The sequence below is a fragment of the Carcharodon carcharias genome, chromosome 18 (assembly GCF_017639515.1).
Source record: "Carcharodon carcharias isolate sCarCar2 chromosome 18, sCarCar2.pri, whole genome shotgun sequence".
Lineage (NCBI taxonomy): Eukaryota > Metazoa > Chordata > Chondrichthyes > Lamniformes > Lamnidae > Carcharodon > Carcharodon carcharias.
In genome coordinates this window covers 19,814,480-19,836,969 of record NC_054484.1, presented here as the reverse complement: position 1 = coordinate 19,836,969, position 22,490 = coordinate 19,814,480, and the positions used below count along the sequence as shown (strand labels likewise).

The 22,490-nt window shown below is 43.8% G+C and overlaps 1 protein-coding gene across 1 annotated transcript in view; it reads left to right on the top strand.

Moving 5' to 3' along the window:
* Positions 1-22,134, top strand: part of LOC121290806 (cell wall protein DAN4-like) — a 40,530-nt gene extending 18,396 nt beyond the window's left edge. The window contains exons 6-11 of the mRNA XM_041211754.1: positions 7,237-7,374; positions 8,028-8,165; positions 12,643-12,723; positions 18,518-18,630; positions 19,147-19,342; positions 21,109-22,134. Coding sequence (XP_041067688.1) covers positions 7,237-7,374; positions 8,028-8,165; positions 12,643-12,723; positions 18,518-18,630; positions 19,147-19,342; positions 21,109-21,353 — 911 coding nt within the window. The 3' untranslated portion in view covers positions 21,354-22,134. The remainder of the gene's footprint in view (positions 1-7,236; positions 7,375-8,027; positions 8,166-12,642; positions 12,724-18,517; positions 18,631-19,146; positions 19,343-21,108) is intronic.
* Positions 22,135-22,490: the final 356 nt, after the last annotated feature.

Genomic DNA, 22,490 nt, shown 5'->3' with positions numbered 1-22,490 from the left:
CTTGTGCCTGGTAGAAGGTGGACAAGCTTCAGAAAATCAGGAGATGAGTTGCTCACTGCAAAATTCCCAGCCTCTGACCTGCTCTTGCTGCCATTGTATTTAAAAGGTTAGCCCTGTGAGGTTTCTGGTCTATGTTAACCCCCAGGAACACAGAATCACAGAAGTACACAGTGCAGTTTGGCCCATTGAGGCTGCACCGACACGTGAGAAACACCTGACCTACCTACCTAATCCCATTTACCAGCACTTGGCCCATAACCTTGAATGTTATGACGTGCCAGGTGATCATCAAGGTACTTTTTAAAGGATGTGAGGCAACCTGCCTCCACCACCCTCCCAGGCAGCGCATTCCAGACTGTCACCACCCTCTGGGTAAAAAAGTTTTTCATCACATCCCCTCTAAACCTCCTGCCCCTCACCTTGAACTTGTGTCCCATCGTGACTGACTCTTCAACTAAGGGGAACAGCTGCTCCCTATCCACCCTGTCCATGCCCCTCATAATCTTGCACACCTTGATCAGGTCACCCCTCAGTTTTCTCTCCTCCCACAAAAACAACCCAAGTCTATCCAACCTCTTTTCATAACTTAAATGTTTTACCCCTGGCAACATCCTGGTGAATCTCCTCTTCACCACCTCCCCTGCAATCACATCCGTCCTATAATGTAGCGACCAGAACTGCACACAGTACTCCAGCTGTGGCCTCAACAAGGTTCTATACAACTCCAACATGACCTCCCTACTTTTGTAATCTATGCCCCGATTAATAAAGGCAAGTGTCCCATATGCCTTTTTCACCACCCCACTAACATGCCCCTCTGCCTTCAGAGATCTATGGACACACACACCAAGGTCCCTTTGTTCCTCAGAACTTCCAGGTGTCATGCTGTTCATTGAATACTTCCTTGTCAAATTATTCCTTCCAAAGTGTATCACCTCACACTTTTCAGGGTTAAGTTCCATCTGCCACTTATCTGCCCATTTGACCACCCATCTATATCTTCCTGTAGCCCAAGGCACTCAACCTCACTGTTAACTACCCGGCCAATCTTTGTGTCATCCACAAACTTACTAATCCTACCACCCACATAGTCATCTATGTCGTTTATATAAATGACAAATAATAGGGGACCCAGCACAGATCCCTGTGGTACGCCACTGGACACTGGCTTCCAGTCACTAAAGCAGCCTTCTGTCTTCACCCTCTGTCTCCTACAACTAAGCCAATTTTGGATCCACCTTATCAAATTACCCTGTATCCCATGTGCCTTTGCCTTCTTTATAAGTCTCCCATGTGGGACCTTGTCAAAGGCTTTGCTGAAATCCATAGAAACTACATCAACTGCACTACCCTCATCTACACACCTGGTCACCTCCTCAAAAAATTCAATCAAATTTGTTAGGCATGACCTCCCTCTGACAAAGCCATGCTGACTATCCCTGATCAAACCTTGCCTCTCCAAGTGGAGATAGATTCTCTCCTTCAGAATTTTCTCCAATAGTTTCCCTACCACTGATGTGAGATTCACTGGCCTGTAGCTCCCTGACTTCTCTCTACAACCCTTCTTAAATAGCGGAACCACATTAGCTGTTCTCCAGTCCTCTGGCACCTCCCTTGTGGCCAGAGAGGAATTAAAAATTTGGGTCAGAGCCCCGGCAATCTCCTCCCTTGCCTCCCTCAGCAGTCTGGGACACAAATCATCCAGGCCTGGAGATTTGTCCGCTTTTAAGCCTGCCAGCACCTCCAATACCTTGTTAGTCCCTATATCAATTTGCTTAAGAACCTCGCAGTCTCTCTCCCTGAGTTCCAAACCTTCATCCTCATTCCCTTTTGTGAAGACAGATGTGAAGTATTCGTTCAACACTCTACCGATGTCCTCTGGCTCCACCCATAGATTGCCCCCTTGGTCCCTTATGAGCCCTACTCTTTCCCTGGTTATCTTCCCATTGATATACTTATAAAATATCTTGGGGTTTTCCCTACTTTTACCAGGCAAAGCTTTCTCATATCCCCTCTTTGCTCTCCTAATTGCTTTCTTAAGCTCCACCTTGCACTTTCTGTACTCCACTAATGCCTCTATTGATTTGCTTCCCTTGCACATGCAAAAAACCTCTCTTTTCCTTCTCTTCGTATCCTGAATATCTCTGGTTATCCATGGTTCTCTGGGCTTCTTACTCCTTCCTATCATCCAAGAAGGAACATGTTGAGCCTGTACCCGCTCCATTTCCTTTTTGAACACCCCCCCCCCCCCCCCCCCCCCCCCACTGCTCTTCTGTAGATTTCCCCAGTCTGCCTTGGCCAGATCCTACCTTATTTTACTAAAATCCGCTCTCGTCCAATCCAAAACATTTTTTTGCAACTTGTCTATTTCTTTGTCCATAACAAGGATGGTGTTGATTTTGGATTTAGTGATACTAATGCTGCTGAACATCACATGGAGATAGTTACATTTTCTCTTGTTGGAAATGGTCACTGCCTGGCAGTTGTGTGGCATAAATGTTACTTCCCATTTACCAGTCTGTGGTAAAGTGAAGTACCTCATACCTTTAAGAGAATGCAAGTGTGCTGATCATGTGACAGCACTGATGAATCACTGTACAGCGTGGGCAACTGGGAACAGTAAGTTTAGTCCTGAAGGTTTCTGAGTGAGCACGCATGATCTGATGCCCTGCCCTATGTCCCAATAAACCATCACTGTTGATTCTTACATCAGTCTCTCCCTGTTATTGATTGCATGTAGCAATTGATGAGAACATAGGAAGTCATGCAGTTAGAGTTTGGTTGGCCAACGAACTCTTTTGCCCAAGGCAGAAAACTGGTGATGAGGATAAAAACATTGCAAGACCCCTGAGTGTGAGTCCACAAAATGGGTGAGCAAAGCATTGAAAAGAGCATCTGTACTTATCTTGTAAACTAGGTGACAGCCGACAATCGGAGCAGAAAGCAGTGCTGCGGTTTAAAATTTTTTAAAAACCCCGTGGAATTGCGATCGCGGGGATCCCAGCAAAACTTGAAAAGAGCGCGAAACCCAGCACAGAAAAGCCAACAGCAGCAGAGATGGAGTTAAAAAAAACGGTGACTGTTCTTAAAGCGGCAATACATTTATAAGGGTAAATACATGAAAAATGGCTATGGACAGAACATTATAAGAGACCCCAGAGACAGCGCTACTCCGCAGTAAGCCAAACACATTAAATTCGTCATTACCTGGAAAATCTATCGGAAGCGCAGTCCTCTTGCATTCGATCACGATGCCACAGTTCGAGCATATCGGTCCATTTGACACCATTTCAGATGACTGGTCTCTGTGTCAAATACTGGCATTCTTTTTTTACCGCTAATGACATTGCGGGGGAGGAGAAGAAGAGGGTGATTCTTTTGTCCTCGTGCGGGAGCAAAACGTACAGGCTGATCCGTGGCCTCACGTCACCCAGCGCCCCAGACTCAAAGACTTTCGACAAGTTAATAAAAAGCCACCTGAGCCACCTGAGACCAAAGCCCTCAGTCACTATGCAGCGCTTCAAGTTCAATTCAAGGAACGGGCTTCAATGGCTGACTATGTGGCCATTTTAAAGGCATTAACTGAGCATTGTGAATTCAGAACATCCATTACCGATATGTTGAGGGACTGGCTGATATGTGGGATTGGAGATGATACTATCCAAAGGCGTTTGCTAGCTGGACCTAGTCTAGACTTCAATAAGGCATCAGAATTAGCTACCATGATGGGGAGGGCTGTTAGAAATTCCGAAGTTATAAAAGAGGCACAAAATGGTGCCATCCATCTGGTCGAGTGGGATAATCCAGCAACAAAAGGCGCGAAACCTTCGGACTCCACAGAAAGACGGGAAGCACTCTCTAGCTCCAGACCATTGAAAAACAACAGTACTGCAGTGAAACCCTGCCAAATGAATGAGAGAAATACATCCAGGCCTCCAGTGTGCGAACGACAACTCAAACAAGTCGAGTGCTTTTTCTGCCACCACTATGGCCACATGATGCGGTACTGCAGTGAAAACCACATTATAAAGGCAGAAGGAAAAATCGTGCAATATGCCTTATGGAAGAGCCAGAAGAAATAGAAGCAGACACCCATTCATTATGTAACCTCAAAGTGGGTAGAACTGAGCCAATCCAAGTAGCCATAGTGATCAACAGACAACCCATTACGACGCAAGCGTTGATACGAGACCCAATGGGAGTAGCTCATAGAAATATTACACCGGGACAGAGTTCAAGCTGAAATCAGCATCCTTCGAAAGGAAATCGAAAATCTATTAAAGGACTTTCGTGCGCTCCAAAATTCAATCAGCTTCCAATTTGTACCACGAGAAAGATCTGAAGAGGAAAAGGAAGAGTTAAGCCTGTCCCTGGCCGAATTTAGGAACAAATTAGCTGAGAAGGGACAATGACATGTGATTCTCCAGGAAACTATTAATGAGAATAGGAAAGAATTGGAAGCAGCAGCTGCACAAAAACCCTGAAGTTTTAAAGCTAGAAGGCCCTGAATTCTCAGAAGAGCTGTCGGAAAACCCAACTACTGAGCTCAACCACGTTCAGCCTGCGCCTGAGTCTAGTCCAGCCAGCAGTGAAATTAAAGAGAAGACAGAGATACAAGTCAGTGCTACTAGGAAAACGACAGGCAGGAAGAAAAAGAGAAATTATTGACAGTTCTCAGAAAGGAAAACAAAAGGATTTTTTTTTTCCTTTTCCTCTTTCTCCTCACACATCATGGAGCTCATCGCTGTATTGCTTTGTGCTTATTGCCCTTTATCTGTTTCAGTTTGGAGGGAAGGGGCAGCAGGAGTGAACATGACTGCACCCAGAAGATGGTGAAATCATCCACTGAGGGACAGAGTGGACAACTGCCCCCTGAAAAGGAGGTCTCGGAAACACCAGCTGAGGTTGTTGGGCTACGACACTCAACCTGTCAAAGAAAGCCTCCTGAGAGACTTGGCCTGTAAACAGTTATTGTGTAAATAGTTAATATGTTTTAAGCTTGTTAGCTGTACTTTTAAATAAAGGGGGAGGGATGTGGTAAAGTGAGGTGCCCTGTTCCTTTAAGTGAATGCAAGTGTACTGATCATGTGACAGCACCGAGGAATCATTGTACAACGCGGGCAACTGGGCACTGTAAGTCTAGTTCTGGAGGTCTCTGAGTGAGCACATATGATCTGCTGCTCTGCCCTATGTCTCTGTTTATTCATTCATCAGTCTCTCCCCATTATTGATTGCAAGCAGCAGTTGATGAGAACTTAGAAAGGCATGCAGTTAGAGTTTGGTTGACCAACGAACTCATTTGCCCAAGACATAAAATAGTCCAAGACTGAAAGTTGTACAGGTCTTGCTGCAGATGGGCATGGACTGCTTCAGTACCTGAGGAGTTGAAAATGGTACTCAACATTGTGCAATCATCAGTGAACATTCCTACTTCTGACCTTATGATGGAGGGAAGATCATTAATGAAGCAACAGAACATTGTTGGGCCAAGGACACTTCCCTGAGGAGCTGCTGCAGTGATGCCCTGGAGCTGAGATGATTGGCTTTCAACAAGCATAACCATTTCCTTTTTGCTGGGCATGATTCCAACCAGTGGAGAGTTTTCCCCCTGATTCTTAGTGACTTCAATTTTGCTAGAGCTCTTCTGTGCCACACGTGGTCAGATGCTGGGATAATGCCAAGGGCAGTCAATCTCACCTCACTATGGTATACAGCTCTTGTGTCTGTTATGATTCTTGGCCAGATCCCCAAGTTGCTGGTGAGATCCTGTTAGGGACCAATAGTGTTTTGTTTAAAGTAGACAAAATTTGAGATTTAAGACAGTTGCTAATAGAATAAAGCCTCAAGATTCCACAGGTTTTGAACAAGCAAATATGAAGTTCACCATACAAGGTCAGAAAGATAAAACGATTTACAATAAGTACCTTATCCTCTAGCACTCAAGGTTAGTATGAGGTATGTGTGAATTGACAGGTAAACTGTGGTCGGACAAACCACACTACATAATAAATGACAGATGCAACCAAAGAAGATTCCATGGATTTCTCAGCAACCCACACAGATGTTAGTCAAACTGTGAGTCAACCAATCTCATTGAGGAAATAATACGGAATTGATACCTTAACTCTGCTTCTCTCTCCACAGATACTGCCAGACCTGCTGAATTTTTCCAGCATTTTCTGCTTTTATTTCAGATTTCCAGCATCTGCAGTACTTAATTTTCATCTCAATGAAACTCTGTCTCACTCATGAGGGTTTCCAAACTTTACCTTCGAAGATCATGTTTTGGAATTCTCTCCAAAAGTCGCTTCAACTGGGATGGCTTCAATGGCGGCCCACCTCGCGGGGTTTTAATCTCTCCTTCCGAGATTCCATTCCCCTGGATTCCAGAGTACACTCAAACATCAACTCACAAGCACAATTTCAGCTCTTTGGCTGTGCCAAGCAGAACAATACTGCTCCAAAGAGGCACCTTTACCCAACAGCTCACAGTGCAGAGTCGCCAAACCTCAGCTGCTTTCTCGGATCTCCCACAGCTTCTCCTGAGCCCATTTCCCTTAAGTCTGCCCCCAGCATCCCTTTTCTCTAATTGGAGCATGTTTCCCTGATCCTTCCTTTTAATCGAACTTATCTGGGGGACCTGTAGTTTTTTTTCCTGTCTTTGTCCCTTACCTGGGACTCTTCTTCTTGGGATCCTTCCCTGTCCCCTCTCCCTTGACCCTCTCTCTGGGACACTTACTGAATCTGGCACGCTGCACCTGGTCACCTGACCTGGTGCTTTCGCACCTTCTTCTTCCGCACAATTGCACAGGCCTGGTCCTCAACCCGAGGGACATAAAAGGTGCCGCACTGTGCATGTGCAGAAAGCCCGATGTCTGCCAGGACTTGCAGTTCCCCGACCTTCATGCTCAACCAGGTACGTTGGGATCTCTCAACATGTCCAAATTTGGACTGAAGCTATAGTGGGGTCTTGAGCTGAGGGCATCTGGCAGAGCCCAATTTGAGCATCAGTGACCAGGTTACTGCTGTATAATAAAAGCCAAACGCTGCAGATGCTGGAGATCTGAAATAAAAACAGAAACTACTGGAAAAACTCAGCAGGTCTGGCAGCGCCCGTGGACGGAGGAACAGAGTGAATGTTTCCAACTGAACCGAATGTGACTCTTCTTCAGAACATGATTTTAAACCATTGGGTAAGGTAACATTTACTCCAAGTTGATCTAATTCTTGTTTCAGACATCGACGAGTGTCAGAGTGGGAACAACACATGCTCTCAATTAGCTGTGTGCATGAACACGCCAGGAAATTTCTCATGCAGTTGTTTAGAAGGAACTATAGACATCAATCTGGCAAACCCAGGAACACAGTGCAGAGGTAAAGACCTGAACTATTTAAACCAGGTGTGGTGCGAAAGTAAGGAATATGAAAATTGATTATACTAATATGTGAATGCTTTACATGTTTATTTTGCATTTATCTCAGCGCCATTTTAAAACCACAGATTAATGACTTGTTTAAATTAATAGTGGAATGTCAAGTGGGCTGATGTAAAGCTATAGAACTTTTCAGCACAAAATGAGGCCATTCAGCCCTTAATACTTGTGCTCGTTCTTTGAAAATGTTTTCTGATTAGTTCCATCGGCCTTGGCCCTTCCCCACAGCATTGTAATTGTTTTTCTTTTCAGTTGTATGATCATTTATCATTAAGCAAAAAATGTTTATAGTATGTAAGCATCACTGGCAAGGCCAGCATTAATTTTCCCTCCCTATTTGCCCTTGAGAAGGTGGTGATGTGCAAGTGCAGGCTGCTGCCAGCCAGGGTTGTATGACCATTCGGTAAAGGTGCTAGTATAAGATTGGATGCAACTTACACCTGTCGGTGTGATGCTGGGTCCAGAGGCACAAGCTCTAGTACATCAGGAGATATTTATGAAAGTGGGACATGGCCTGAGTTTAACACGACTTGAAACCATTGGGTTAAAAACCTTTTACTCCTATTGATTATTTTGATCTAATTCATGTTTCAGACATCGACGAGTGTCAGACTGGAAACAACACATGCTCTGATTTAGCTGTGTGCACGAACACTCCAGGAAGTTTCTCGTGTAGCTGTTTCCAGGGGCTTTTAGATACCAATCCAGCAAACCCAGGAACACAGTGCAGAGGTAAAGATCTGAATGGTTTAAACCAGGAGTGATGGGGCGGTACAGATTATTAAAGGGAATATATTTTCGGGCAGGGTTGTGATGGGACGTGTGGGTGGAGGGAGGGGGTTTGTTCTTCGGATTGCAAATTTGCAATCCCAAATCTGACAAGTTTTCATCCCACTTTGGAACTTCCAAGAAACCCCAGCCTGCCAAAGCAGCAGCAGCTTCTGCCAGCCTCATTTCTGTGGGTGGTGGGTAAAAGTCAAGAATTACGTGCACCTGAGAGGCTCATCCACTCCCATCTGCTGAAAGCAGTCATAGCTCCTGTTTTGGGCCTAGTGAAGGCCCCGGCATGTGAAGGAAAACATTAATGGATTCTAGGTGAATTGATTATCATTAAAATCTGTCTTGTGGGTCAGAATTATATGCTGCTCCCCCAGCAGGTTCTGAGTTGGGGTTTGGGGGGTGGGGGGTGGGGGGCGAGGGGTGGGGGGGGGGCAAAGTGAAATTGCATGGACGGGATTTCCTCCGCTTCCCACCCGTCCGATTTTACGCTGGGGCAGGCAGGGCCTTGGATAGGAAGCCCGCCCTTTTCCCCAATTAAGACCCTTACGTGGCCGCTTAAGGGCCGTTTCCTGCCCAGCCTCAACTTTTAGGCTGGTGGGCGGATGAGAGCTCGTGGGGAAAAGCCAGAAATGAAGAGATTTGGACCTCGGGCAGGAAGAAGGTCGGGCGCCTCCACCAGAAGCCCCCTTCTAACTGGAGGGGTCCTCTCCTTAAGGCAGTGTGACCCGAGGGCCTGCCTCCACTCCCAGCCCATCCCCTGAGACCCTGATCGCTTTCCCCCCTTGCGACCCTCTCCGCCTGGACACCTGGCGCTTTCTCTCCGGTTCCCTGGGCCTGAATCTTCGGGTCGGCATTCAGAGGCAGGGCCCGCACGCCGACGTGTAAAATGACGCGTGCTGATGTCGGGCATGCGTCCCCGACGTCACCGCACATCATTCCGATCTTCAGTTTGGCGGGCGCGTACCAGAGTCGGTTGTGTGCCCGCAGATCTGTCCAAGGCCTGTTAAGGCCATTAATCAACTAATTGAGGCACTTGTCAGGGCTGCCCGTCTAACCTTAAGGTTGGCGGGGGGGGGGGCAGGTGAAGAGCCCAGGCGGCATTCGCATTTTTCATGGAACCTCATCCACAGGCGGGATGAGGTTTCATGAAGGTTTTGATAATTTAATAAAATGTTTCTTGTAAATTGATAAACATGTCCCACCTCATGTGACGATGTCACATGGGGGGAGATGTCTGAATAATTTTATTTTCTCATTTACCACATTTTTATGGCTTTCCTTAATCTCCTTGAGGCAGCTCCATGCCTCAGGCAGATTTCTGCGCTCTTTTGCGTGCATGCAGGAAAGAGCGCAGGCCCCAACTCTCCCTCCTCCCCCCCCCCCCGCCTGCACAGGTAGCACTGCACACTTCTGGGTGCGCGTCACGCAGTGGTGGGGGGGCGGGGGGGGGCGATCGGCTGCGTGCCTGCCCACACCAGCTCCCGCCCAGCCCACTCGACGGGGAGAAAATTCTCCCCCTGGACCTCGGCTCAGAAGATTTCTTGCAGCGCCTCTTCTGGCCACTGCAGGGCTGGTCCTGGAGGGACTGGTGAGCTGCCGGCCAATCTGATTGGCCGGCAGCTCTCCGCAATGCGGCTTCCTCCCAAGTGAGGGGGTGGAAGTGCCACCTGCTGCCAGTCAATGCTCGTTTGAGCCCCTGCCATCCTAAAAATTCTGACCCTGGTTGTTGTAATGCTTCAGTTTTCCTCTTCAACCTGACGTGGGTCTTGTTTCCCTCTCCCTTGGTGAGACAAAGCATCGAACCGCATTCTGCTTCCTCCCTGAGTTTGAAACCTGCTGGTATCCCAGATATTTAAATTGAGACAAGTCCCCCGCAATTTGTTCAAGGTCAGTGGAGGGCCAGAGCGCCAAATGGAATTGGCTTCTTTCAACATTTGCACAGAACTTCCAGGCTTATGTTGCTGAAGTTCAAGCAGAAATAAAATCAGGCTGGCTTTCCTGTTGGCATGTGTCTAGTTTCCCTCTATTTGTAACGCTAATCTTAGCATTACATAGTCTCGGTTGCAGGATTTTACGTCATGGGATATTCGTGTAGGAATACTAAATGGGTAGGATTTTTCCAGGCCTGCAGTGAGCGGCTAGGAGGCAGCCGCCCAGGAAACTAGAGGGCAGCCATGTTGAATGGCTACCGACGCAGTCCCCCCCACTGGGGAGGTTTCCCAGAGATTGAGGAGGATCGGCTGCCTGCCAAACAGAGGTGGGCAGCCAAATGTAAATAATTAAAGGCCTATAAAGGGCAGTGGCTGAGTGCTCCAGCCCCCACCACTGTGCAAGGGAGGCCCCAAGGTCATAGAGTGAGATCCTCAGCACAATGCATGGATCTCCAAAGTTCTTTTTCCAGCAGAAGTACAAAACATTCCAACCAATATTCCGCTGGGACCATTTTGTTAATCTACCCCCTAGGAGATCATGTCGAAAATTTGAGAATGATTTTCTGACCGTTGATTTGATTGGTTATAAATTGTGCAAATGCATGAACTCAAATTTCTCATAGGGCTTCCCACGTAAAGCTCTCTGCTTGGAGCGTTAAAGCAGAAAACATCGTATTTTAATGTGCTGCGCAGCATTTCTCTCCTTGTTCTGATAGTTTTCTTTCTATACCTCCCACTTTCTGCTGCCGAGCTGGGATCGAGCTCCTCCTCCTTAGATTGACTTCGAACTCACTGCATTATTTTCAGCCAAATAGGTCAACTGAAGATTGATTTTTGACCTGATTGCACCAATGGAGTCATGCGGTCAAACTTACGCTGCTCTGAGTGCATATCTGTTACTTCATTGGGAATTCTGAGAACTGTGTGCCATCAAAAGAAGTTGCATCAGACACAGGTCTTTGGGAACAAAAACAAACACAGCTGGAAAAACTCAGCGTGTCTGACAGCATCTGCGGAGCGGAAGACAGAGTTAACGTTTCGAGTCCGCATGACCCTCCATCAGACGGACTCGAAACGTTAACTGTCTTCCTCTCCGCAGATGCTGTCAGACCTGCTGAGTTTTTCCAGCTATTTGTGTTTTTGTTTCAGATTTCCAGCATCCGCAGTATTTTGCTTTTATACGGGGTCTTTAGAAGTTTACTGGGCTCTTTTTATACCTAAGACTGGAATTAAAAATGTAGGTTTGATACAAAATAGACTTCAATGGGAGGGGGGCGGGGGTGGTGCAGAAAGAGTTTTTAATAAATCCAGTAGAAACTAAGCAGAAATTTGTTTTCTCAGAGAGAGGTAAAGTATGGAACTAGCTACCACAGGAAGTGATTGAGGCAAATAACTTACCCGCTTTCAAAAGAAAGCTAGACTAGTACATGAGAGAAAACTGGACCATAATGATATTTTGAAAGGCTGAGATGAAGCTTGCGTGCAGTATAATCACCAATATCGGCGAGCAGGTCCAAATGACTTGTTTTTTTTGCTGAATTTTCTATTCTACAAGAGGACTGACCATCCCTTAAAAGCTGCTAGGCCAGTTTTCACCCTTTATCTGTAAAAAGTGGCTCAGTGATGCTATCTGCCTGATAATGTAACGTTCATCACAAAACATGGGTTACAACACACGATAGTGATTACCACACAGGACTATGACAAGTAGCACTTCTTGGCTCTTTCCTTACCTAGAAATACTGACCAATCCCGTTTTTATGGGTGTATAATTGCAAATGACCACAAGAATTGTTTGTTTGTTTCATATCTTCGCACACACTCTTTCTCCCTTGGGGAATAGCACAGGAAGTATTGGAAGGATTACAAGGCTGATTATCAACCTGTTGAACTGCATTGTGAACAGTCCTTCCGTGGGCATTGGAATGGAAGTGAACCCAGTGCATTCTGATTCAGACGCAGGGGTGCTGCTGACTGAGCCACAAAGATAAATTTTGTTGGGGGAGTCCATAAGGCACATCAAGTTCACCCTTTCATAAAACCTATAGTCTGTCCCATCATGACATCAGACGCCCTCAGGTTTTTTTCTTTCACCACCCGACCTGGACATTCATTTCTCAGCCTTGGCCTGGGAAAATGCAACCTGACATCAGCCTCCATCTTGACATTTGCCGATTTAAACCTACAGTCTCACATCCAACAGTGAAAGCTTAGCTTAAAATCTCTTCCTACTTTAAATATATCTAATACAGTCCAACAGCCCTCCGTTGTCCCATTCCTCTTGCGGATTAAGTAAAATTTTACCCAGGCTATCATCATAACTTAATTTTTCCGCACAAAATCAGCCACACATATATTAAATTAATCCTACTATAATAGTGAACAACTGCAAAAGACCTCTTATTTATTCAGAAATGTTAACATTCCTATAACCAACTGACTCTTGCGGAGAATCCTTGCTCAATCTTGACTAAAATATTGTTTTCATTTACCTGCAGATCCTAATACTTGTTTCATCAATACTGGAGATATCTGTGCTTTGTCTGACTGCATGATGTCTACAGTCAGCGACTGTAATAGTAAGTGCGTTTTATCTTCCCTGGTCTTTGTCTGTTTTGCAATCCAGATGCTCGTTAACTCCCATTCTCATTGCTTTTACAATGTTTCCTCCTGAGTTTAAATGTTTAATGTGAACATTACACAATCATTATGGCAACAATAGCAAGGCATTAGGAATAAAACTAATTTTCCCCTACGAGCTTTCAGTATAATTACAGACCATTTGCTATAATCAGGGAAAGTGGGCTATCAGTTAATAACTACAGTGAGAGCATGAGAGAGGAGCTGTGTGGCATTAATAGTGAGAGAGAGAGAGTGAAAGGAACAGTGGGGCCATTAGGAGTGAGTGTGTGAGAGGAACAGCGGGGCCATTAATAGTGAGGGTGTGAGAGAAGCAGTGGGGCCTTTAACAGGGAAAGAGTGAGAGAGGAGCAGTGGGGCCTTTAACACTGTGAGAGGAGCAGTGGGGCCATTAACAGGGAGATAGTACGAGAGGAGCAGTGGGGCTTTTAATGCTGTGAGAGCAGCAGCAGGGCCATTAACAGGGAGAGAGTGCGAGAGGAGTAAGGGGCTATTAACAATGAGAGAGTGTGAGTGGGATTGGTGAGTATTTCTAGTTTTTAAAGTAAAAGTAAGGTCTTTAGTTTGTGTTTAGGTCTCTAGTCTTTCTTTCTTTTTTTCTCTTTTTCTTAAAAATAGCTTGTTAAGTATAGGATCAATACTGGTGGGTAAAAAAAAATTACAATAAAGTGTAAAGTGCAGGGATTCTTCAGGGATACTAGAGTAACTAATTAAGTAATTAAATAAAATATGATAGTGATGGCAGGATGGGTGATGTGTTGCTGCTGCAGCATGTGGGGACTGCTGGACACCAAGGTGATCCAGAGTGAACAGACCTTTAATAAGTGTTTGCAGCTCAAAGAATTCCAGATCTGAGTTAAGGAGCTGGAGTCTGAGCTGCAGACATTGGACCACATCAGGGAGGGGGGAAGTTCCCAGGACACTTTGCTCCAGGAGGTGGTGACACCCCTCAGGTTAGGTAATTCAAATTTGGTCTGTGATTAGGGACAGGAGGGTATAACTGCATGTGAAGCAGGTTTGGGGACCCAGGGACTAGCATTCGAGAAGCCTTGGCCCCTGCAACTGTCCAACAGTTACGAGGTTCTTGCAAGCTGTGTAGATGGGAGCAGGGACTGCAGGGAGGATGGGTGAACTGACCACAGCACCGTGGTACAGGGAGCCATTCAAGTGGGGTGAGGAAATAGGAACGTAGTAGTGGTAGGGGACAGTATAATTAGGGGTATAGCTACTGTTCTCTGCAGCTGTGAGCTTGAGTCCCAAAGGCTGTGTTGCCTGCCCTGTGCCAGGGTTAAGGACATCTTCTCAGGGTTGGAGACGGACTTGGAGTGGGAGGGGAGGGATCCAGTTGTTGTTGTCCCTGTTGGTACCAACGACATTGATAGGACAGGAAAGGAGGCTCCGCTGAAAGAGTTTGAACAGTTTGGAACTAAATTAAAAAAGCTAAATTTAAAAGAACCTCTCAAGGTAACAATCTCGGGATTATTACATGAGTTACATGCAAACTGGCATAGGGTAAGTAAAGACAAGGAGTTAAATGCATGGCTCAAAGGTTGGTGTGGGAGGAATGTGTTTTAGTTCATGGGGCACTGTCATCAGTACTGGGGTAGAAGGGGGAGCTGTTCTGATGGGATGGGCTTTAATTGAACCATGCTGGGAACAGTCTCCTGGCAAATAGAATAACTAGGGCTTTAAACTAAATAGGAGGGGTGGGGAGGGTTCTGGAGAGGGGTACATGGGCTAACAAAGCAAAAGGATATGAACAGAGCCGAACAGGGCAGTTGTTTAGGTATTGATACCCAGAGTGTGACAGGAAAGGACAGAATGGACTAACAAAAAAAAACAGCAGCAAATTGGGTCAAAGGGGAAAAAAATGGTAAAAAGGCCAAATTAATGGCTTTTTAATACTACATGCATTACACGTAGTATTCGGAACAAAATAAATGAATTAGCGGCACAACTAGAGGTTAATGTTTATGATCTTATACCCATTATGGAGACATGGTTATAAGGAGATCAAAGCTGAGAACTAAATATTCAGGGGTATGTGACTTTTCGAAGGGGCAGATAGGAAGGAAAGGTGGTGTGGTAGCTTTGTTAGTGCAAGGTGGAATAAGTACGATAGCAAGAAATGATCTGAGATCGGAAGATGTAGAATCCGTATGGGTGGAGGTCGGAAATAACAAGGGGAAGAAGACACTGGTGGGAGTAGTCTATAGGCCCCCTACAGTAACTATACTGTAGGACAGATAATAAATCAGGACATAATGAGGGCATGTATAAAAGGCAGTAAATTAATCATGGGTGACTTTAATCGTCATGTAGATTAGGAAAATCAAATTGGCAGAGGTTGCCCGAGCAAGAGTTCATAGAGTGTATTCGGGACAGTTTCCTAGAACAATATGTTGTGGATCCAACCAGGGATCAGGCTATTTTGGATCTGGTAATGTGTAATGAGGCAGGTTTAATAAATGATCTCAGAGTAAAAGATCCCATAGGAAACAGTGACCATAACATGGTGGAATTTAGTATTCAGCTTGAGAGTGAAAAACTTGGGTCAGAAACAACAGTGCTAAACTTAAATAAGGGTAAAGGAATGAGGGCAGAGTTGGCTGGAGTGGACTGGGAAAGGAGTTTAGCAGAAAAGACGGTTGATGAACAACGTCAGACATTTAAGAAAATAATTCATGACTCATATCCCAGATATATCCCAGTGAGAAAGAAGGATTCTAGGAATGGTTAACCAAAGGACAGTATCAAATTGAAAGAAAAATCATACAATGTAGCAAAGATTAGTAGTAAGCTAGAGGATTGGGAAAGATTTTAAAACCAACAGAAGATGATCAAAAAAATAATAAAAAGGGAGATAATAAACATTGAGGGTAAACTAGCAAGTAATATAAAAATGCATAGTAAGAGCTTCTTTAACTATATAAAAAGGAAGAGAGAGGCCAAAGTGAAATTAGGCCCTTTACAGAATGAGGCTGGGGAAATAATTATGGGGAACCAGGAAATGACAGAGGAGTTGAATATATACTTTGCATCAGTCTTCATGGTAGAAGGCACGAATAGCATTCCAAAAATACTAAATAATCAAGGGGCAAAAGCGGAGGAGGAACTCAGTACAATAACTATAACTAGAGAAGAAGCACTAGGGAAACTAATGGGGCTAAAGGCTGGTAAGCCCGCTGGACCTGATGGGTTGCATCCTAGGATATTAAAGGAAGTAGCTACACAAATGGTGGATGCATTGGTAGTAATCTTCCAAGAATCCCTTGATTCTGGAAGAGTCCCAGAGGATTGGAAAACTGCCAATGTAACACCCTTATTCAAAAAGGGAGGGAGACAAAAAACAGGTAACTATAGGCCAGTTAGCTTAATATCTGTCATTGGGAAAATTTTAGAGTCTATTATAAAGGATGTAATAGCAGAGCATTTAGAAATCCATAATATAATCAAGCAGAGTCAGCATGGCTTCATGAAGGGGAAATCATGCCTGACAAATTTATTAGAATTCTTCGAGGAGGTAATAAGCAGGGTCGATAAAGGGGAAGCAGTAGATGTAGTATATTTGGATTTCCAAAAGGCGTTCGATAAGGTACTGCACATAAAGCTACTTATTAAGATAAGAGCTCATGGTGTTGGGAGTAGTATATTAACATGGATAGAGGATTGGCTAACTAATAGAAGACAGAGTTAGAATAAGGGGGTATTTTCAAGATGGCAACCTGAAACTAGTGGAGTGCTACAGTGCTGGAACCACAATTATTTACAATATATATTAGTGACTTAGATGAAGGAAGTGAACATACAATCACCAAGTTTTTGGATGACACAAAAATAGGTGGGAAAGCAAGTGGTAAGGATGACACAAAGAGTCTACAGAGGCTTAACCTGACTATAGACAGGTTAAGTGAGTGGGCAAAAACTTGGCAGATGGAAAATAATGTGGGAAAATCTGAGGTTATGCATTTTGATAGGATAAATAAAAGAGCTGAATATTATTCAAATGGACTGCAGAAAGCTACAACACAGAGGGATCCCAAAAAACTAGCATTCCAGTTCAGCAGGTAATACGGAAAGCAAATAGAATGTTAGCCTTTATTTCAAAGGGAATGGTATGTAGAAATAGGGAAGTCTTGCTAAAACTATACAAGACACTCATTAGACCACACCCAGAATATTGTGAACTGTTTTTGTCCCCTTAACTGAGGAAAGATATACTGGCATTGGAGGCAGTCCAGAGAAGGTTCACTAGGTTGATCCCAGGTATGGAGGGATTTCCTTATGAGGAGAGGTTGAGTAGGTTGGGCCTGTACTCATTGGAGTTTAGAAGAATGAGAGGCGACCTTACTGAAACATAAGATTCTTAGAGAGCTTGATAGAGTAGATGCTGAGGGGCTGTTTTCCCTTGTGGGAGAATGTAGGATCAGAGTAATCTCAGAGTAAGAGGTCACCCATTTAAGACAGAGATGAGGAGGAATTTCTTTTCTCAGAGGGTGGTGAACCTGTGGAATTCTTTACCACAGAGGGTTGTAGAGCCTGGGTCATTAAGCATAGTCAAGGCTGAGTTAGACAGATTTTTAATCAGTAAGGGAATCAAGGGGTATGGGGAAAAGGCAGGAAAGGGGGGGTTGAAGGTTATCAGATCAACCATGATCTTATTGAATGGCGGCGCAGACTCAATGGGCCCAATGGCCTACATCTGGTCCTATGTCTTATGGTCTTGTGGACTCCGAGGCCTACTTACTCTTGATTAGGCTTGTTCAGGTGCCTCCAATTCAGGCAAGTACCTTACACAGATGATGCCAACATGGAAGAACTGCCAGCATTAGGGTATCTGGCAAATTTACTTGGGTAACCTTAGTGAGATTAGTGCCCAGGAAATCAGCATATGCTATCGCAACAGACTAAAGACACAGAAAAACAGTCTCCTGTGAAAATTATAGCATACAGGTAGGCCAAAAGGAGCGCTATTCACAGTGGATTACACATAGTACAAAAGCTGTAAAGCTTTTTAAAATCATCAGTAAATTAATTTACTGAGCAAATGACAGAAGACAGTTTAAAAATGGCCCCCTTAGAAATTATTTACCTCCTTCAAAAAAAAATTGAAATAAATGATGATGGTTGGGGTCCTGAGGGAAATGTTGCTGATGGTGAGCTTCCCTGCTTGCTGTGTGCTAACAACATCTTAAACATCATGTGACTGCTTCATTTGTTAATTCTTCCTGACTAAATTTCACATATGTGTTTACAAATTTTGCTGGAAATATCAACCCAAAGAACTCTCTGTTTATGATGTTGTTGGAACAGAATGCCTGGAAGAAACTTTCCTCCAATGTGAATTGTACATTTTCCACTGGATGGAATGGAACTTGCTAAAGCAATGGCCTTTTCTCAATCCGCACTTCATTTGCATCCCCACAGTAAAAGGACTTCAGCACCATTTCTTATTTGTTTTGCGCCCGGTCTAGTGTAGGACATTCCTCTGGCTGTATCAATTAACCCTTTCCTTTGAACAACTGAAATTTAAGCAGAAACAGATTAAGATCCTGCATGATTTTAGGACAATGAAATCCTCTGTGCACTGGAACGTCTTGCATCTGAATAACTTCTTATTATACTGTAGAATTGTTCATGTCTTGTAAATCTAAGGCAATTTGACCCTAATTCCAATGCAAATTCAACGTAGGCTGAAGAGAAATAGCTAATGGTTTCTTATTGTTTGTACAGGCAAAATTGCATTTCGTATGAAAGCAACATTAAGATCCACAGAGTTCTCCAATGACCTGAAAAACCCTGCAAGTGAAGCCTACAGGAACTTATCTGACAATTTTATAAACACCATAAGTTAAACTACTTTTGTGCTTGCTTCTTTTTGTAAAGCAAATCCCCATTGTTAGACCCAGTAGTTTGTATACTAATCCTTCTAAGGATCAGTGAGTGTTAAACATGTACTCACTCTGCAGATTGCATTTACTCACTGGATGCCCCTTCTCTTGCCTCTCCTGCTTATTTTATTTCTTTTACGCAGATGATTGGATGGATGAGTTAATGGATGAGTGGTTGGAAGGATAGGTGGATTGAAGGATGAGTTGGAAGAACAGATGGGTAGATAGATAGATTAATGAATAGGTTTCTGGATGGATGGATGAGTAATGGATGGATCAGTTGCCGAACATGTAGATGAATAATGGGTGGATGACTGGGTGAATGGGTGGTTGGTAGATGGATGGATGAGTGGGCGGATGGATGGATGGAATCCTTGCTGGATGGATAAGAGAATGGGTGAGGGATGTAATGAATGGAACTCGGAAGTGCAACTTAGTGCTGAGTAAATAATATTTGTACTTTGTTTTCAGGTTGTGCCAACTACAAAAACCAATCTCAATGATAATAGTTTTAATGTCTCCATCATTGGTTTTCAAAATGGAAGCGTAGTGGTAAATTTTCTGGCTGTCTTGAACAACACCTCAAATGTCAATAGAAGCAGTTTGCTAAGTGCTGTTGGCACTGCAGTAAAAGCACTTGATAGCAACAGTTCAGTCTCCATAACAGGCAAGTGTTACAATGTATATATAGCAATAATTATATGGTCAGTGCTTTCTTCTTTTCTGAGTTAAAAATGTCCTACACAATTCTCGACCACTCTGAATGTGTGTTTAAATCAAGATTCACTGTGCCACCTTCTCTTTAACTCATTCCTTACCAGCACACAAGGGTATGGGCGAGATTTTCCAGCCCCGTCAGTGGCAGGCATTGTTGCGGTGGGCCAGCAAAATTTGGAGCAATTGACTTTAGGCTGCTCTCCAAATTTTCCTGTCCTGCCCATGGCAATGCCTGCCATGGGCAAGGCTGGAAAATCCTGGTCAATGGAACTCCTTACCTTTCTCAGCCTTTCCTTCCTCCTATCGCAAATGCTCGGGAGCCCAGCAGGATACAAAGGAGTGAGAGAGATCGATAGAGAGAGAGAGAGAAAGAGGAGAGTGTGGGACTTTGGGAGCATTGTAGGTTATAAAGGAGAGCGAGGGAGAGAGAGCTAGAGAGGGAGAGAGAGAAGAATGTGCTTATGATAGATGTCAGGTAGAAAATACAATTAAGAACCAGGCTAAATATAGAAGGTTCAGAGGGGAGGTAAAAAACAAATAAAAGAAGCAAAGAGGGAGCATGAAAAGAGACTGGCAGCCAACATAAAATTCAATCCCAAAGTCTTCCACAGGCATATAAATAGTAAAAGAAAAGCAAAAAGAGGTATAGAGCTGATTAAGAACCAAAAAAGGGATTTATGCATGGATGCAGGAGGCATAGCTGAAGTATTAAATGAATACTTTGCATCTATCGCTACCAAGGAAGAAGTTGCTACCCAGGCCCTGATGAAAGAGAAGAAAATTCAGGCACCAGAATGGTTTAAAATTGATCAGGAGGAGTTATTGGATAAGCTGTCTGTACATAACGTTCAAAAGGCACTGGAACCGAATGAGTAGAACTTCAAAAGGACATAGACAATTTGGTAGAATGGATGGACAGGTTACAGAAGTTCAATGTGGAGAAGTATGAATTGATTCATTTTGAGAGGAAGAACAAGGAGGGACAATATAAATTAAAGGGTACAATTCCAAGGGGGTGCAGGAGCAAAGGGACCTGAGTGTATTTGTGCCTAAGTCATTGAAGGTGGTGGGACAGATTGAAAGTACAGTTGATAAAGCATACAGTATCCCAGGCTTGATTAATAGGGTCATAGAGTACAAGAGCAAGGAGGTTATGTTGGATAAGACACCAGTTAGGCAGCAGTTGGGGTATTGCGTCTAGTTCTGGGTGCTGCACTTTTAGAAAGGATGTGAAGGCATGGGAGAGAGTGCAGAAAAGATTCACAAGAATGGTTCCAGGGATGAGGAACTTCAGTTAGGAAGATAGATTGGAGAAGTTAACACTGTTTTCCTTGGAGGAAAGAGGCTCGGAGGAGATTTCATAGAGATATTCAAAATCATGGAGAGTCTGGACAGAGAAGATAGGGAGACACTATTCCCACTCATGAAAAGATTGAGAATGCAAGGGCACAGTTTTAAAATAATTGCCAAAAGAATCAAAAGTGGCATGGGAAAAAGCTTTTTCACACAGCGAGTAGTTGAGGTCTGCAGCGCACTGCTTGAGAATCAACCTGGCCTGACCTTGTGTAGCTTCTCGTAGACAATTCTGGGTTACATTGGCCATTGCTTGGAGTGTTTCCTTTTATTCTTTGCAGCACCAGCTGTACCATTGTCTAAAGAGTCTTTTGTAAAATTATGATAAGCTTTGTTTTAATAGTTCCACATTATCTGTTATAGGTACAACACAACTTACGACTGAGTCCCCTATCCAATCACAGTCTGTTCCCAACGTGCAGTCTAATCCTGGAACTGAAAACCCTGGATGGAGAGTGGCTGTGATTGTTTTGGGAACTGTTCTAGGTGTAGCACTGCTGACTACCCTTACAGCAGTAATTACAACAATCTATACAAAGAAAAAATCCAGGATGTATAGCATAGAAACATCTGACATTGTAAAACAAATCAGCTATTCAAACATATAGCTGTATCCATAAAACCTTATTGAAGAAATGTAGATAATTTTACCTGTTCTCTCAAGATTTGGATACAGTATTTTTAACGTTATAATCTTCTGGAACACTCCAACCTAATGTAGGATAAGTAATGCTGCAAAAATATGAATGTGCACTTATATTAATGTAACAAAAATCAAAGCGTGTTTAATTGTACTTAGTGCTTCAAGTTGGTGTGCTTAATCTGTGAATGGCGGCAGAATGCGTCAAACAATATTTGTGTTAACTAATGATGAGTAATGCCACGTAGCCCTGAGTACGTATGGTTCTCAGCTGTCTGGAGTGTAACTCATGTTCCCAGTTGGGATTTATGATCTTCAAGTAACAGAAACCAATACATAAGCATGACCTCCCCTCAAAGCTGTAGTCGGTGGATACATTGCCTGATTTGGTACTGAGCCACACAAACCTTAGCCAGATGCCAGATTTGACGCTGATCTCATTTGGCATGGTGGCAGCAGTAGTACAATTGTCGTCCGAGCCTCTGGGCCTGGTAGGGTGATGCTCCTTGTAATGGAATAGGCTGGTGTCCATACTTACTAATGAAGGATGACCAATCTCCACTCAGGAGAAGAGTGGAGAAAAACGTAATGAAAAGGCAGCACAAAAAGAAAACCTTTCCTTGGCCACAAATTTGTAGTTTTACAAGCAGATCATTGCAGGATTATTTTGATGCCGCATTAAATCTTCTGATATTGAAAGCAATTGTATATTTTCTATTTTTCTATGCATTTTATTAATTATTGCACCATTGTAGTCAATAAATAAATAAATGTATGTTTTTCTTGTAAAATTTGAAATTTGCCTTTGAGAAATTCTTTGAAAAAGTCCAAAAAAAGATCTTGAGCACTTTTAACCCCCTAGATCTTGTGGTTTTGGTTGGGTGTGGGGTTAAAACGAATAAATTCTCAATCAATGCTGAAAAGAGAGACACGTTGCTGAAGCTTTTCATCTTGCACTTATCAGGACAAAGGCAAGAATGCCAAATTTCAAATGATCACAACAATTGCTACAGGAGAAAAGGATGCTGATTGGTTGACAAGCCAATTCTGATTGGCCAAGGTGTTGTCATAGAGAAAGCAACAGGAACTATAGGCTCCCAAAGCT